At 43.4% G+C, this 19,038-nt stretch overlaps 1 protein-coding gene across 2 annotated transcripts in view; it reads left to right on the top strand.

The window, feature by feature from the left end:
- Positions 1 to 19,038, top strand: part of LOC137371179 (gamma-aminobutyric acid receptor subunit gamma-3) — a 636,105-nt gene that overhangs the window by 595,122 nt on the left and 21,945 nt on the right. For both annotated transcript variants that reach the window (XM_068033271.1, XM_068033270.1), the window contains exon 8: positions 8,316 to 8,506. In XM_068033271.1, the coding sequence (XP_067889372.1) occupies positions 8,316 to 8,506 (191 nt within the window). The remainder of the gene's footprint in view (positions 1 to 8,315; positions 8,507 to 19,038) is intronic.

Raw genomic sequence — 19,038 nt, 5'->3', positions numbered from 1 at the left:
AGAGGTGGGATTTAAGGAGGAGATTGAGATGCAGAAGGGCTTAGTGAGGGAAATTCCAGATCCGGAGCAGCTGAAGGAACTGCTAGGATATTAAACTTTACAACTTTTTTAACATTTTAGCCATTGAATAAGATGGCTGTTGTTTGGATGAGTTTTTTTGAACTGCTGAAAGTTTGTGCCCCCGTAATGAAGGGAATTTTTTACGAGCTGGTTTTGTACTGATTTTGGGCATTGTTGAATGGCCAGCCGGCTTCAGACCATGGTGACTGAATACTGTTCACCACAGTCAAATAAAACAACTCTGGGCACCACTACATAGTTGCAGAAAGTACAAATCTATCATGGGAACTGAGGGAGAGTAGGTAGTCCTGAAATTCCATTAGGGATCACTAGGTCTCCTGCCATAACTCTGACAAGGAAGATAGCCATTTGTGCCACATGCCAATTTCCCATTAACGTTAGGGTGGCAGAACCCCTGCGGAATCTCCGAACCAATATCTTTTATAATCACATAAATAAACCAGAGAAAGAAGGGAGGGAAGAGGGAAAAATAAACAACAGCAACAACAACTTGCATTTATGTATCACCTTTATGACAGTAAAATGTCCCAAGGCACTTCGCAGGAGTGTTATCAAGCAAATTTTGACACCGTAGCACATTAAGAGATATTAGGACTGAAAACTTAGTCAAGGAGGTAGTTTTTAATTCACCACTTAAAGGAAGAGAGAGAGATAGAGAGAAGAGGAGGTTTCGGGAAGGAATTTCAGAGCTTAGGACTTAGGCAACTGAAGGCATGGCCACTAATAGTGGAGCAGTGAAAATCAGGGAAGCACAACAGATCAGAATTGGAGGAACACCGAGATCTGGGAGGGTTGCAGGGCTGGAGGAGGTTACAGAGATAGGGAGGGGGCAAGGGCATGGAGGAATTGGAAAACAAGGATAAGAATTTTAAATCCAAGCCATTGCTAAACCAGAAGCCAATCTAGGTCAACAAGTACAGGGGCAATGAGTGAACAGGACCTGGTGTGAATTAGGATATTGGCAAGAGTTTTGGATGAGTTCAAATTAAATATTTACCTCTTGAGGAAACATAACTATACTGCGAGACATGGAGGAAATAAAATATATTAACTAAGAAGAGTTTTTGGGAAGGGAAACACACTATTGTGCATCTTAGATCGTATTGTGATTTGGTAAGCACATAGTATAACAATTATATCTGTATCTTTCAACATCTAAGTGTGTATTATTAATACCTTAAGTTCATCATGCATTATATTGCTTCGGTAAATTTGCTGGAATAGAGAGATGGTTGAACCCCTGTTGTATTTAGATTGCAGTGAGACTGTGGTTAACATCAGAAACTACACTCCAGTCTGCAGGCAACCAACCCATGAGCAAAACCACAGGAGATTTGGTAGTCAGAATTAAAAATAAACAATGTTTTATAAATCATTTGTGCAGGAAATAATGATATTTAATCTTTGCTACTTATCCATGGTTAATTGTCAAAACGTTTAACATTCTGACAATTACTCAATGCAAAGAAACACTGTGAGATGCAACTGATTATCAAACGTTGCTAAATTGTAATAAAAATAATTTTTTTTATCCATTTGCTTCTTTTCAGAAGAACAGGTTCCCAGCAAAAGCAACTGAGTTTGAGGAGCTTAAATCCTTAAAAAAAAAATAATATCTGGTACAGGTTACAGGGACAGATACAGATCACATCATGGGACATGAGGGTTCTTACATATCTTGGACCAACAGATTGGGTCAACGTTGTCAGGATGCCTGCTTTGAATACTGGAGATGTGAGGAAGAATGAATATTCTGGAATTTTGTTTGATTGCCTATAACAACAACACGTGCATTTATATGGTGTGGGAAAAAACATATCAAGGCCAATGCTCCCTCTAAGCTGCGTGGGCACGTGACGAAAAACTTGGTCGAAGGGGTAGGTTTTAAGGAGCATCTTAAAAGAGGAGAGAGAGGTAGAAAGATAGAGAGGGTTAACGAGGGAATTCCAGGGCTTAGGACCTAAGCAGCTGAAGGCATGACCACCAATGATGGAGCAAAGAAAAACAAGGTCAGATAATGATGCAAGCACCTAATGGTACCCAAGGCACTGGCACCAGCTGTTCCCACAACCACCATGGTCAACCTAACCTCAGATTTTTTTAAATTTTCTCGTGTACATTGATGCTATGAAAAGTGGGCATGGGCATACAGTCCAAATATAGTCAAAGTGAATTCTCATCAAACAGTTTAGAATGCAATTGTTGCTCAAACATATATTTTCTATTAGATTCTGACATAAAATTAACAAGAAAATGATTGGAAAATGGGATATCAAAGTTTTGATTCAATACCTATGGGAGCAATTGGTTACTATACAATACTTTCCTGAATGAAAAGGCCACTTTGCCCTTCAAGCCTTCTATCTCCCTTACGGTCCAAGACTATTTGTGGACTCAATGGAATTGCTTACAGTTCCTTATCAAATTGGGAACTTATGGGGAGAATCTAAAGTAGGAAAGAAGTTGCTTTCAAGAAGATCAGATTATTGCAAACAGTGACTCTAAACCTCTCTTCACACCAGCTGCTCCCAGATGATATAGCTACACTCCCATCCAGAAGCAGCAATGGATTTGTTTGTGTTGCAACTTGGTGACCGAATGCTTCCGGTGCAAATAAACTAACATTATTCATCTTGTCATTTAATACAACATGGTAAGATGGCGTGCAGGAAATAAATTACTTTTGGAACAGATTTATTAATACAAGGCTGCCAAAAGAAAGCGGGAAAAAAATCGCCTGGCACAAGATGGGAGATCTGGACATTTGACTTGGAATTTCCTTGCTATCCCACATGATGGTTATACCGTTGGGATCAGGGAATATTTATATGCAGAACTTTTCAGTGGAAGATGCAATAGGTGGGATACAGGTTAAGACAGAGTGAACTCTAAGGGATTTGTGAAAGGAGCAGACTTGGGGGATGATCGTGCCTTTGTGTGATAGTGTAAACAGGTCGGTGGCTGGTTTTACATCTCAAATGATAAATTTAAATCCAACTATCGGACAAAGTCAAAATTTATGTCTGTATGACCTTTGTTCTTTGCGTGCTTTTCCTATTTATTAAAATTATTATAAGATGAATCATGACTATTGTTAGCTGTTTTGGTACTATGATCAGGAAGGTCCGAGGCTCTGCATTTTTCAGTCTCTCCCTGAGCAGCATTAGAAATGTTATAATTGGATTGGGCCTTGGGCTAGAGAGTAGAAGTTCATCAAGAGTTCCTGTCCTTGCTTGCATTCACAACAAAGAGCGGTTGTTAGGTGAGGTGAGGATAGGGCTCAGCAGTGAGGTAGCCTGTAGGCACTCATTATCTAAGGTCACAGATAAGAAATTATCATTTGGTTGAGATTTTAGAAGTGCATTACCCCAGCATATAATTATACTGCCCATTGTACCTGTGAAAGAGCTGTCTAATTAGTCCCACTCCCCTTCTCTTTCCCCAAAGTCCTGCATTTTTTTTTCTTTTCAAGTATCTATCAAACTCCCATATGAAAATTACAATTGCATCTGCTTCCACCGCCCTTTCAGGTGGTGTATTCCAGATCATAACAAATTGTTGTTAAAGATAATGATCCTTATCTCCCCTCTATTTCTTTTGGTAATTACCTTAAATACAAACTGGGTGCTTTTATTTTAATAAAAAAAAAGTCAACAGCTGAAACTCTCCGCCGAACAAAGGTGTGGAGGGGTGTCGCCACCGCCTGGTAAACGTGACCTGGAACAAGCAGAGATCAGTGTCCTCTAATTACTGACCCTCCTGCCAGTGGAAACAGTTTCTCCTCAATTTTGAAAACCTCTACTTTATCTCTCCCTAACCTTCTCTGCTCAACATAAATCAGGAAAATGGGAAATGAGACTGGAATAGGCAGCTTTAGTTGAAACAGTCAGCACTGGCACAGGCCCGATGAGTCTGTACTCATGTTAGCTCTTCAGCTCAGCTACCTGCTCTTATGGGCTGTCATTTCTGTGATTCTAAATCAGTACTTCAGCACAGCAGAAAAGAATATTTTTGCTTTGAAAGAGTACTGGAAGAATCATTTCTTTTTAAACTACAAAATAGCTTTTCCCCTGGTAAAGTGATGGAGCGGATTGACCAACCAGTACAGAGTCCACCCAATTTTCATTTGAAAACAGGGGGGTTCTGTATGGTTGGGCAATCCATTCTGTAAGTTTACTGCCTATGCGGTGAGTCCAAAAGTTACCACCAGTGCGTAGAGATATTTCACTGAAGAGACATTAGCCAGAATCGCGAGGCCTTTCGAACAGCCATGTTTTCTGCTGAACTGTTGGTCTATAGTTGTTGCCATGCTACAATGGGTTGCCAGGCTACTTCTGTTGCCAGGCAACTGGTGCATGCTCTGCTGGCTCTGAATGTAGCATCTGCGTAACAATTCCAACTTCAACTCTGAAAGGCGAAGTAAAAATGAAACATATTTTGATGGAAATGAGCTCCTGATTACTATCTAGTGATCCCTGGCATTGGGTAAGGGCAGGACAAGCTTGGCTCATGATCAAATAGGCTTCATCATTCAGGTTCATGTATGTCCACTTGGAATAGGTACTAGAGGGCTGCCGGTGCCCATGGTACTTTGTTGCATCAAAATTCACAGCATTCAGGAATGGAGGGGAAAAATTGAGAGGACATAATGTGAGATTTCTTTTGACACACATTTAAGATTTTGGTATGGAGCAAATTTTCCCTTCATGAATATTAGAGCTGAATTCAATTCTTCATATTGGCATAGCCCACATTCCTTGCTGCAAAAAGTCTGCACCTCCATTTCACCCATTATGCCAAGTTTCACTGACATCCTGTACCCTAACATTATGGCCCTCATGTTCAAATCCTTCCAAGACTGTGTCTCACCCTTTCCCTCTGACCTCCTCCAGCCATGCATCCCTGCAAGTTCCCTTCATTCCTTGTTTCTTGTGTCTCTGTCCCCTCCATTCCACAAAAGACAATCCTTCTTTCAGCTACCATGTCACCATCCCCTGGAGCTCCCTCCCAAAATCCTGCCACTTGACTTCTTGACTTTCAACTGCTTCCCGAAACTCTGCTCTTAAACTTTGTTTTTGTTTTTCATTACCAACTGTGTTTCCCTCTTTTTTTTTCATTTCTGCTCAGCGTCCACCTTTTATGTAATGTGCTCTGAGGCATTGATCTCCATGTGAGGGATAACTAGATGAATACAAGTTGTCTGATAGAAATATTAATTGTAATGGAAGGCGATAAAGATTACTGTAACACGAAACCTGTTGTTGGTATCTGTTCTAATCATACTCAGATTAAATTGCAGTACAAACCAGCTAAGGCTTCACCCATGGCTGCTCAGAGCTACAATTTGTGCTTTGTGAATCAACAGTAAATAGTCTGTTGTATTGCTTGCGAACAGCCCTCACTATTAAATCCAATTGATGTTTCGATCCAGGGCTGGAGCATTCAAAAGCACAGCCTGCTGCTTGTGCCACTCAGATTTGTACTGAGGTGAGGGAGCAATGTGGCTGTAATGCCCAGAAAGGCATGGCTGGGGGCACCAGTGCTGGCTATTTTTTGACTGCTGAAAATTCATTAGTTGATCTAGCACCTGTGTAGCAATGTTGGTTTAGTTCAGTTGATAACACTCTTCTCTATGAGTTAGAACATTGTGTGTTAGAGTTTGCTATCAGGAAGAGATCTCATGGTCTTGACTGATACTCCAATGCCGTACTGAGTTAGTTACTACCTAGTTCATGGTGTTAAACCAAGGTCCAATGTTCAGGTAGATGTAAAAGATCCAATGGCATTTTTGGAAGGAAGCATCCTTTTTAATGTTCCACACCCAACCAATGCACTTGAAAATGATCACTTTATTGTTTGCATAACTGTTGGTGAGAGTTGCCATTCGTAAAGTGACTGCTGTGTTTTCTTACATAACGAACAGCATTCAGTGCAGGTCATTGAGAGATGGGGCAAGGTGCTGTATAACTGCCAGCTGTTTTATACCTGCATGGGGATTCACAGTTGGAACCCAAACAAAATTGATGACTTTAAGACTAAATTTTTACTTACACACTCCCAGTGCAAAGCCTCGCCCATTAGGACAGTATCTGGGATAAACTGGGAAGTTGCATGCAGGCTGCTCATGATTTTCCAGTCGGCATACGTGGGGCTCAATTTAATGCCTGCGGCGGAAGCCCCGACAGTGGGCCGGAAAGCTGGGGCAACCCCGCTGTGGCCATTTTCGGGAGCCCGCGCACAATTACATGGCCAGTAAGCAGTTAACTCCCTGCCGTCCCTTTTAAGGCAATCAGAGGGCTGGCAGCTCTTCAGTCCCAGCATCGCCACCAGGAGCAGTGGCCACTGCTGGTACTGCAGATGACCAGGACCAGCCAGCATGCAGGAGCTCCCAGAATGAAGCTAGTTGGAGTCGGGCTTGCCAGGGTCAGTCAGGCAGGCCCCAGTGAGGTGGAGTGTCAAAGGGCAGGGGGGTGTATTGGCGAGGGGGCGGCTCTTGCCGAATGAAGCTAGGTGGAGTTGGGCTTGCCTGGGCCAGTCAGGCAGGCCCCAGTGAGGCGGGTGTGTCATTGTTAAGGGCGGGGGGGCGAGGGGGCGGCTCTTGCTGTCGGAGGTGCCCTCTGTGAGCCATAAGATGCTTGAACAGGCGGGCTCTCCACACCTCCCTTCCTCCCTAATTACCACTTAAGGGCCTCAATTGGTCTCTGAGCAGGAAAGCCATCCTCAAACTTTCCCACCCCTGGTAAAATTCCAAGATGGCAGGAAGGCAAAGGGCATTCCATCCCCACCTTCCCTCACATATTGCCCCATCTCCTAGCCCGTTCCTAGAGCTTCTCGATCAGCGAGCTTGGCGGATAAGGCTGCAAAGCAGGACTGAAGGGGCAGAAAGTGAAACATTTAACTTTTGTTACAACCAGGTGAGGAGGAGGTCTCAGGCTCCTTTTTCACCCCTTCTCTGGTTTGACCGCAACAGGGTTTATTCTTTTAACACAGTGATTTAACTTTACCACCTTGGTGAGCACTTGCTCCTGTTGCTCTAATATATTTTCAAATGAACCAATCAGACAGGTTTTCTTGTGTTTAAACAAGAAAGGTGTAAGTTTATTAACCTTATCACTCTAAACCAATTAAAATTACTAAAATACGCACCACATCCATACTCACATTCACACGAGAGGCACACACACACACAAATAGAGAAACAGACTTGAGAGGTTGATGTAAAGTCTGTAATAAATGGAATTTAAAAACTGAGTCTCAGTATCTTTAGTTGATATTAAAGTCTTGAAGCCCTCGCTGGGCCACGTGCACAATTCAGGCTTTCTTCTCTGGTTCCCGAAGTCAGAAGAGGAGCTTTATCCATGTCCTCTTTGTTGCTAACTGTGAGGATCTGCAGAGCTGAGGTTTAGCTGCAGCCAAGGCTTCCCTGGGACATTGTTGGAGAGAGAGAGAGATGTTCCTTTCCTGGAGTTCAGTAACTGTCTGCTTTCTGAGGCACAATTCATAAACTCCCAGAGTTCCACAGGCAGTCAAGTGATGTGACCACCTCTTTGTGTTTGAAACAGAAGTTTCCGGAAGGGCTTTTTGAAATTCAAAGTTCTCCTCTCAAGCTGTGCAAACATGCTTGGTAGGGGGAGTTTGGTTCTTTCAAAGTCAATGGATGTTGATGGCTTTTGACAAAACCATTCTCGATAATTGAATCAGAGAGCAACCCCATTATTCTGACCAGATGGGGTAATCACCTGTGTCTCCAGTTGGCCTTTGGCTTTTCATGTGAAAATTCGTTCGTGGCTATCTTTTTCTGCTCTGTTCTGTTTTTAAAAGTTATTTGTAATATTTTCCATTTGGCAGGTGGGATTTAATGTGTGTTTCTATGTTTAGCCTGTTTTTTTAAATGATTCATTTCCTATTTATGACAATATGAAAGTCTCAGTTGAGCAGGAGTAAAGTCCCTTGAGTCCCCGTTGATTTCTCAGCTTCCAACACTTGAACTTAATATTGTGAAATTGATTATATATGAATATATGTTCAAAACTGCCAGTTTACTGTTGTATTTTGTTCTGCCCTACTGTTCTCTATCCTGGCTTCTGCCTTGACTGTACAACTTCACGTTAGAATACACCTGGAGCTAATTGAGTGATCAATAAATTAATAAAATTACAACAGGCATTTTTATCATGGATTGAGATTGTTTTCACATATTAATTTGCACTGGCCTTTCCTCCTTTACAAAACAGGGATCACAACAGTCCTAACCATGACAACACTCAGCAGCATAGCGAGAAAATCACTACCGAAGGTATCCTACGTCACTGCTATGGATTTATTCGTTACTGTGTGCTTTTTATTTGTCTTTGCGGCATTGATGGAGTACGCAGCCCTCAATTACTACACATGCTGCAAGAAACCCACAAGAAAGAGAAAGCCGGTAAGTTCTCCAGATATTATTCAACAAATCGCAGAGAAATGTGCTTCCTTTGAACAATTTAAGAAGAGTGGAGGAGGTTTCCTCTGGCCCAGAGTGTTAACCAGATCGTAAACACAATGAGAGGATTTCCTCTGACCCCAGTGGGTTAACAAGATTGCAAATACAGTGAGCGGATTTCCTCTGACCCAGTGGGTTAACAAAATTGTAAATACAGTGAGAGAATTTCCTCTGGCCCCAGTGGGTTAACAAGATTGCAAATACAGTGAGCGGATTTCCTCTGGCCCAGTGGGTTAACAAGATCGTAAATACAGCGACAGTATTTCCTCTGGCTGCAGTGTGTTAACAAGATTGTAAAAACAACGAGAGGATTTCTTTCATCCCTCATGTTTTAGTTACATTTAATACATAGCAGGAAACCTTCCTCTGACATGCTATTTCTTGTGAAATTTGAAGCCAGTTCTTTTCGAAAGCTGTTATAATTTTATGAGAAATAGTGAATATTGAAAATCTTGGTGCATTTTTTTATGAAATTATGAAATCCCCCTAGAAACAGGGAATACTGCCTGGTCTTTTCAATGAGTGTTATTATTAATAAACTGTGTCACTGTGAGTTTAGCTGGCTTTACTGGTAGGAGTATAGCCATGACTGGACGTGTTAACTATGTGCTGCTGATAAATAGACTGTATTACCACCAGCATAAGCAAATCTAAGCCGGAACAGATACAATGACCATCTTTTGTGCTGTATTATTCTATGATATGCACTGTGCACTAATGTGTAGAAGTGTTTTTCTCACTTCAGAAAATCAGCTGGTTTGCTTACCGAGGAAACTTAATGGCAGGGGAGTGGGGAGTGCAAAGTATTTGCTTGTTTATTTATGCTTTCAGAATTAAAGGAGTAGTGATGTGATGGTCTAATTGTCCCATTGCAGTTGTCTGGTGGCTCATCACTGCTCTCTCGGTTCTCCCACAGTTGCCTATTAATCTTCCCACTCTTACACATCTATTTGCCTTTCTCTCAACTAGCCTATGGCTGTTTACTGCACTTACGGATCTCCTGTGACTTCACGCCTCTTCCCTGCAGCTTCTCATGTGACTCTCTCAGAAGCTCCCTGCTCTCCTGCAGCCTCATGTACCTTCTCTCATGGCTGTTCATTCCTCTCCTGGCTCTCTCCTGGCTGGTCTTCCAGCTTTCCTTTGTTTTCTTACCTCTCTCCTCACTCTTTCGAACAGAGGAAAGTAATTTAATTGAGAGCAAAAAATTAATTCCTTAATGGTAGACTAGGGTTCAAATCCCTCTTTGACAGCTGGAGGGCTTTTTTAAATGCAGTGAGGCAAAATTTTGAACCGATTTTGTTCCAGTCTCCTGCTGTAACTTTGGTGGAAGATTGTACAATCCTCAGCAAAACAACAGAAAGGGTTAAACTAAGATTACACTCTGGTGTATGTAGGTTGGGGTGCTGACGCCATCAAATGAACATGCAACCGGTGGGTATCTGCAGCACTGAAGGCAAATCTTGATTGGCAGCACATCCCGGACAGAAAATTCTGTACCTGCTACCGTCAGTGGGGATAACGCATAGCTTACAACCTATGCCACCCCATCCCAACCCTGGAAGGGTGGAATTGTATCCCTTTTTTAGGTTGCTGTACTCTATTTCATCCCTTTCAAAGTTCCTTCCCCATCAATTCTACTGGGGGTTCTACTGGTGGCCAGTAAGAGTTACAGTCATTTTTAACCACTCATGCCATTTTCCTGAGCAAGAAATAACTTATAGCACCTTTCATGGGGCTGAATATTACCAGACCTCTGGAGACAGACTGGGAGGCAAGCGGATCGGTAAAATGGTGGCAGAAGACGTCAGAAAGAAAGCCCAACGTGTTCCCACCGCCACGGGATATTATCATAGACAGGAACGGCAGTGGCTCAGCTTCTCACGAAGCAGAGGTAGGAGGCCAATTAAGGTAATTAATTGGCCTATTGATGGCCATTTTATAACCTGTCAGGATTTCGTGAGCCTTGGGACAGCACTCTGCTGCGTGGTTAGTCTGCCAGCTACATCAAGGCAGCCTACCAGTGGTTTACCGGGTTGTTGGGGGTGGGGAGGGGGCTCCTTTCCAGAGACTCCATGGCCTAGGGAAGGGCCCTGGTAGCAATGGCTGCCCCCACTGCCCAACGCCACCCCTGGACCGCGAAAGCATCTCAACAGGGATGCACACTCTCCTTCACTTTGCAGCTTCAGCAGCTTCAGTAAAATTGTCTCCACAATCCTGCCATTCGCCCGTGTGAGCACGGGACCTGCGTTTGGTCCCAGCAATGGGACCCATGGGGTGCTAGTAAAATTCTGGTCATGATCTCAGGAGGTCCTTCTTGGATTGTTTTCTTCTATTTCATCTCATTACTTTAAACACCAGAGTACACACACGGGGGTAATTTTATGCTCTCCCCCGCAGTGGGTTTGGAGACGGAAAGAGCATAAAATCGGGTCGGACGGATGGTGATGGGATGGGTTCCTACCACCATCTCGCTGCAGCCAAAATTTAGTCCAAGGCAGGAAGGCCTGTGAACGGCCTTCTCGGCCCACCACCACTTGAGCCCCTAAACTGGGCAATTAACCCACAATTAAGGGCCTCATCCCACCGCCAGCGGAATTAGCCATGCAGCGGGCAGCCCTGTCACCTCACGGGAAGCATGGCACAAGAAACCATGCTGGCTGCTTCCCAGCTCCGGGGGGTGGGGGTCCCTCATTAAAAGGCAGTTAGTGCCTGAACGAGGAAATTGGCAACGGGAAGGGGGGCCCACAGAGAGTCATCCCCTGCCCTTGCTGCCAAACCCCCTCTAGGCATCCCTCCCTGGTACCCCCACCCCGCGGGACCCCACCCGCTCTGACCTACCTGTGGCCTGCATCCAGCAACATTCCTGAGCCTCCATGAGGTGCTCCACCAACAGCAGCCACCGCCTCCGCAGTGACATCGCTCAGTGGAAAAGCTTCCGGCCTCTGATCGGCTGGCAGCACTCCAAGGGCAGGAATTCTGGTGACGGGGTCCTTGATCCTGTGGAAGGACCGCCGCTCTCCACTTAAGTACCTGATTTGGCGGGCCTTCCGGAGAAGAGGCGAGGCGGGGTTTTCGTGTCGCTTTTTCTAGATATTGAGACCACTGTCATATGAGTAAAATCCCAGCCATGCCATTGTAACAATGCAGGATGAGGTGGTTATTGAGACAGCATACTTCATGATTCCAGTGTGTGAGCTGCTATATAGTGGTTCATTCACATCCCTTATGCCATTTTTACCTTTCATCTTTACATTCCATATTAACACCAAGAAATCATAGGACATCAAAGATACACAAAAATGACAACAGAATAACAACATGGTCCCACTAAAATGCACTTAGCCCTTCTCAATCTTCTCTAATCATTTTGTTACCATGGTTATATTACCCTCAAAAAATCTTCCGATCATTTACCATAAACCGAGTTAACGTATTCCAGACCAATTCAGACACGGCTAAGTGACTTCCACATATTCCATCACCCTCCTTGTCTGTGGCAATAATCTTGGCTGTAGCGACATCCTTGCCTTAGGCCTGTTTACATAATGCATCCCATGCTCAGCAGAAAGCTGCTTTAACTCATCGTGTGCTGGTCCCACAGACATCCCAGGACATTGAGGGACTCAGGTAGTGTGGACTCTTAATCCCACTGTCCTTCGATTCTTCTCTCTGTCCTTTCTGCCAGGTATTATCTGGGTAACATTTGTACAGTCAGGTTTAGCTCCCTCAACAGCATTGTCCCGTTGTAGTCCGTGTTTTCGAACGCACCATTCATAGTAAATCAAAATTACCAGCGCAATTAACTGAAACAACACCAATATGAGAACTGGATGTATCATTGTGTTTACCACTCAGGCATCTGTTGGGCGCCATCTGAAAAATAACTCCCACCAGCTTGTATATCCAATCTGAGCCAAAGATGTGTGGATGTTCTCAATTTCAGCTGCGTATCGGTTAATGTCCACAACAATTGGTTGTTTCAAACGCTGAGCCATTGAAACCTTGTCCTCCATTTTCACATCTCTTTCTTCAAGTAGCAACATGATTGGAGTCAAACTAAGGTCGCTGCCGACTCAGATTCTCAGGACGCCATTTTAAAGTCCGTTCGGCTGTGATCACATTGTGTCGATAGAATTGAAAATTACCACACTCAACGATTAGTAGAGATCAATTAGAAGAATAAAATCCAACCTCCATACACATATATATATCTGTATCTGGCCATTGTCACAATTACAAGAAGTGCAACAATGAAAACTTACAGACTAACTTGAAGAGTTATAAAAATTGACTTTGCCTTTTTAAAAAAATGGACAATGTTGTAAAAGATAGCCGCATGCATATTTGAATATTGCCACACTATCTATTTAGAAGAAAGAATACCTTCAAAGCTCAGAGGTGTCAATTACGCCAGGAGCATCCGGAATAAGGTGGGTGAGCTTGCAGCATGGGTTGGTACCTGGGATCTCGATGTAGTGGCCATTTCGGAGACATGGGTAGAGCAGGGGCAGGAATGGATGTTGCAGGTTCTGGGATTTAGATGTTTCAGTAAGAACAGAGAAGATGGTAAAAGAGGGGGGGGGGTGTGGCATTGTTAATCAAGGAGAGTATTACAGCGACAGAAAGGACGTTTGAGGACTCGTCTACGGAGGTAGTATGGGCCGAGGTTAGAAACAGGAGAGGTGAGGTCACCCTGTTGGGAGTCTTTTATAGACCTCCAAATAGTTCCAGAGATGTAGAGGAAAGGATAGCGAAGATGATTCTCGACAGGGGCGAGAGTAACAGGGTAGTTGTTATGGGGGACTTTAACTTTCCAAATATCGACTGGAAATACTATAGTTCGAGTACTTTAGATGGGTCTGTTTTTGTCCAGTGTGTGCAGGAGGGTTTTCTGACACAGTATGTAGACAGGCCAACCAGGGGCGATGCCACATTGGATTTGGTACTGGGTAATGAACCCGGCCAGGTATTAGATTTAGATGAAGGTGAGCACTTTGGTGATAGTGATCACAATTCGGTTAGGTTTACCTTAGCAATGGGCAGGGACAGGTATATACCGCAGGGCAAAAATTATAGCTGGGGGAAAGGAAATTATGATGCGATTAGGCAAGATTTAGGATGCGTAGGATGGGGAAGGAAACTGCAGGGGATGGGAACAATAGAAATGTGGAGCTTATTCAAGGAGCAGCTACTGCGTGTCCTTGATAAGTATGTACCTGTGAGGCAGGGAGGAAGTTGTCGAGCGAGGGAGCCGTGGTTTACTAAAGAAGTTGAAGCGCTTGTCAAGAGGAAGAAGAAGGCTTATGTTAGGATGAGACGTGAAGGCTCAGTTAGGGCGCTTGAGAGTTACAAGCTAGCCAGGAAGGATCTAAAGGGAGAGCTAAGAAGAGCAAGGAGAGGACACGAGAAGTCATTGGCGGATAGGATCAGGGAAAACCCTAAGGCTTTCTATAGGTATATCAGGAATAAAAGAATGACTGGAGTTAGATTAGGGCCAATCAAGGATAGTAGTGGGAAGTTGTGTGTGGAATCAGAGGAGGTAGGGGAAGCGTTAAATGAATATATTGCATCAGTATTTACAGTAGAGAAAGAAAATGTTGTCGAGGAGAATACTGAGATTCAGGCTACTAGGCTAGATGGGATTGAGGTTCACAAGGAGGAGGTGTTATCAATTTTGGAAAGTGTGAAAATAGATAAGTCCCCTGGGCCAGATGGGATTTATCCGAGGATTCTCTGGGAAGCTAGGGAGGAGATTGCAGAGCCTTTGTCCTTGATCTTTATGTCGTCATTGTCGACAGGAATAGTGCCGGAAGACTGGAGGATAGCAAATGTTGTCCCCTTGTTCAAGAAGGGGAGTAGAGACAGCCCTGGTAATTATAGACCTGTGAGCCTTACTTCGGTTGTGGGTAAAATGTTGGAAAACGTTATAAGAGACAGGATTTATAATCATCTTGAAAAGAATAAGTTCATTAGCGATAGTCAGCACGGTTTTGTGACGGGTAGGTCGTGCCTCACAAACCTTATTGAGTTTTTCGAGAAGGTGACCAAACAGGTGGATGAGGGTAAAGCAGTGGATGTGGTGTATATGGATTTCAGTAAGGCGTTTGATAAGGTTCCCCATGGTAGTCTATTGCAGAAAATACGGAAGTATGGGGTTGAAGGTGATTTAGAGCTTTGTATCAGAAATTGGCTAGCTGAAAGAAGACAGAGGGTGGTGGTTGATGGCAAATGTTCATCCTGGAGTTTAGTTACTAGTGGTGTACCGCAAGGATCTGTTTTGGGGCCACTGCTGTTTGTCATTTTTATAAATGACCTGGAAGAGGGTGTAGAAGGGTGGTTAGTAAATTTGCGGATGACACTAAGGTCAGTGGAGCTGTGGATAGTGCCGAAGGATGTTGTAGGGTACAGAGGGACATAGATAGGCTGCAGAGCTGGGCTGAGAGATGGCAAATGGAGTTTAATGCGGAAAGGTGCGAGGTGATTCACTTTGGAAGGAGTAACAGGAATGCAGAGTACTGGGCTAATGGGAAGATTCTTGGTAGTGTAGATGAACAGAGAGATCTTGGTGTCCAGGTGCATAAATCCCTGAAGGTTGCTACCCAGGTTAATAGGGCTGTTAAGAAGGCATATGGTGTGTTAGCTTTTATTAGTAGGGGGATCGAGTTTCGGAGCCACGAGGTAATGCTGCAGCTGTACAAAACTCTGGTGAGACCGCACCTGGAGTATTGCGTGCAGTTCTGGTCACCGCATTATAGGAAGGATGTAGAAGCTTTGGAAAGGGTGCAGAGGAGATTTACTAGGATGTTGCCTATGGAGGGAAGGTCCTACGAGGAAAGGCTGAGGGACTTGAGGTTGTTTTCGTTGGAGAGAAGGAGGAGGAGAGGTGACTTAATAGAGACATATAAGATAATCAGAGGGTTAGATAGGGTGGATAGTGAGAGTCTTTTTCCTTGGATGGTGATGGCAAACACGAGGGGACATAGCTTTAAGTTGAGGGGTGATAGATATAGGACAGATGTCAGAGGTAGTTTCTTTACTCAGAGAGTAGTAGGGGTGTGGAACGCCCTGCCTGCAACAGTAGTAGACTCGCCAACTTTAAGGGCATTTAAGTGGTCATTGGATAGACATATGGATGAAAATGGAATAGTGTAGGTCAGATGGTTTCACAGGTCGGCGCAACATCGAGGGCCGAAGGGCCTGTACTGCGCTGTAATGTTCTAATTCTAATTCTAATTGCACCCATCCTGAACCCATCCTGAAACATTCCTGAATTGAATGGGTTCTACTGAAACAAAGAAGGAATAAAATGAAAATATCATAACCGGATTATTCTCATCCTGGGCCATTGTGTGATCACCATGGGGGAGAGACCAAAGTGTCTCCTACTGGAAGGTGATGTGATAAACGTTTTTCCTTAAAAAGGCAGCCCTTGAACACAGAGAGACACTCAGACAGAAACATCACCAAACAGCTAGTCCAGCTTAGGGCTGGGAGAAGATCCAGCAAGCCATAAGGGTGGCATCCTGCTGTAAAATCCTACATTTTTAACTTATGCAGCAGTGATCCTATGTCTTCAAACTGAACTTTCAACCAAGAGAGAAATCTACAAACACAAGTGAATGCATGAGTGAATGTGGTAGTGACAATTTCGGGATAAGGCGTATTGCTCAATAAAACATTGATCTCTGTTTTAAACCCACAAGCAAACCTGTCGCTGTCTGTTTATTTGACAAATAAAACACCAAGGGGTTAAACCATAATAACAAAAAACGTTTGCTGCGGTCAGGTGGGGGTTGAACAGTGAGAGCCATCCACGCCCTTCACCACGTTGCCGTAACAATATTAATCACAAGAAAACCATTGCAAGGATGCAAATTATGTACATATAATCGCCCAAACCTCATATTTACAATTATAGATTCATTTAACCTCTGCACTTCAACATTGCATGAGCAATATCGTTCCATACAGGATGTCCCCAAAATAGTATTGAACATGCCCCTTAAACTTCACATAATTTTTCCCTTCTTGAGTGCTTGAAACAGCAACTCACATCAATTCATCTTATCACTTCCAATTTCAGAAACAGACGATGCTCTTTATATAAATTTACATTCAGCAATACAAAAGTTGTTGCTTGCTGAATTAAAAACAGAATTAATCTCATGCTAAAAAAACACAGCTTCTTGTGGAGAGTTAACTTCTTTGCATTTCAAAAAATAGACAAACGCAGGCTTATCAATCAGTGTCAGCCTGTGTCACAGAGCTACTCACGGCTTACAAATAAATGCAAAAAAAATTTCAGAAAAGAGCTAGACTCTAATTTTTGCAAAGTCTTTGTATCTTTAAAGCCTGCACAAAGATTCTGATCGAATTAAGTTCAGAAATACATCTGGCTTCTCTTTTACTTCCAATTTTCACAATGAACCATGGAAGTGCAAAAATGTTACCAACTTTATATCCATCCCTACAAATTAAAAATCAGTTAAAAACAGCAGGAATCATTAGCAATACCACTATAAACTTTTAAATTCTATGAAATAACTCTAGAGTACAATCCAACCACAACAACAACTTGTATTTGTATAGCATCTTTAACGTAATAAAACTTGCCAAGGTGCTTCCCAGGAGCATTATAAAACAAAATATGGCACTGAGAAGATATTAGGTCAGATGACGAAAAGCTTGGTCAAAGAGGTAGATTATGAGGAATGAATTAAAGGAGGACATCGAAGTAGAGTGGTGGAGAGGTGTCGGGAGAGTATTCTAGAGCTTAAGGCCTAGGCAACTGAAAGCACAGTCACCAATGGTGGAGCAGTTAAAATCAAGCATGCTCAAGAGTCCAGAATTAGATTAGCACAGATATCTCAGAGGGTTATGGGGCTGGAGGAAGTTACAGAAAAAGGGAGGGACGAGACCATGGACGGATTTGAAAATAAGCATGAGAATTATGCTTGACCGGAAGCCAATGTAAGCTAGAGAACACGGGAGATACGTGAACGGGACTTGGTGTGAGTTGAGACATGAATATATCTTCAGATCATTATCAGACTGCTCGATAGCAGCAGCATTCCCCCTTTTTTCCCTACTGGTCACATTTTGCAGAACCAGCAAGACAATTAAACAATCAGAATCATCTCAAGTCACTGACTTCTGAAATGGGTCAGAAATTCAAAAGTGTTGATTAATTATGTGATAATCCAATTTCCGGACTAGAAATTTTCACACAATTTATATCAGCCAGAATTTGATTGGCCGTAGCAAAAGTCTGGTTTTCACAATTTAATAGGTTAGACAACATTAATAAATCCAGTTTAATTCAGACCAATATTTTTTGAACCAAACACAGTACAGAGCAGAATGTAGCACATGCTTACAAAAAAAGCCGTACATCATTTCTTTTTCTTCAGGTGGCTTTCCAATAACTGTAAAAACACTGAAGAAAATTTTAGCTTTCACAATGAAATATAATCATCAACATTCTTACAGAAAAGGGTTCAGGTTTGTTTTAAAGAGACATTTTCCCCAGTCCCCCAACATCGGGGGTTGTGGCGGGGAGGGGGCCCTGAAAAATACCTCTGGGAGAGGCCCACCTCGGGCCTTGACGCCCGGAAAACACCGCCCCAATTTACCGCCGGCGGCCCCCACCGCACAGCGACAGAATCTTAATTTCAATATTAAAATCTACGTTAATCACTAAATAATTACCTACCTTACCACGATGGCCATCCCACGCTGATATTCCAGCCGGTTGCCGGAAGTCCCGCGCCTTCAGATCGCCATCCGGAGATCCGAGGTGGAACGCTGCTGGGGAGGGGGGAGGGGTGAAGTTCTCAGGGCTGGGTGGAGTGGGGAAAACTCTTCCTTTTGGTTGCAGGGATGGTGGGAAGGGGTTGAGGGTCAAAGGTAATGAAGTTCGGAGGGGAAAGTTCGGGACCTGAAAAAATGTTCTTTTTGGATGGAGAAGGAAATTTACATATTTATTACTCATTGGTGGTGTGGGAGAGGGAATTGAGAATGTTAATAAATGTCTATCTTTATTTTTCAGCATTCCGTCACTTTAAAAGTTTTAACAAGTCCAAAGGGCCTGAAGCCTGTTAGAAATGGCGCTGGCGTCTGCACGATGGCGCCAGACGCCATTGTCGGGGACGGAGTGCCTGCCCCCTCTATGTCATCAGGGAGCTGGCAGTCCACCCCCTCCATGAAAATGAGCCGCTGCGCAACTCGCACGTGTGCCGCGCCCTTTTTTGAAGCTCGCCGCCGGATTTCAAAATTCAGGCCATTGATTATAAACAAAAGAACTCCTGCAACTTGTGACAGTAGAAAGGGACAGAAGCTTTCCCTTTTTTATTTCATCAACGATTAATTTAGTGTTTTTTTTCTTCAAACTGATTTACAATTTCTGTTATTTTCCACCCAATTCCATCCTGTACTAATTCAGAAATCTTAAACTCTCAGTCCGTGCCCTCACCCAA

The sequence above is a fragment of the Heterodontus francisci genome, chromosome 6 (genome assembly GCF_036365525.1).
Source record: "Heterodontus francisci isolate sHetFra1 chromosome 6, sHetFra1.hap1, whole genome shotgun sequence".
Taxonomy (NCBI): Eukaryota; Metazoa; Chordata; class Chondrichthyes; order Heterodontiformes; family Heterodontidae; genus Heterodontus; species Heterodontus francisci.
This window is presented reverse-complemented; position numbering and strand designations above follow the sequence as displayed.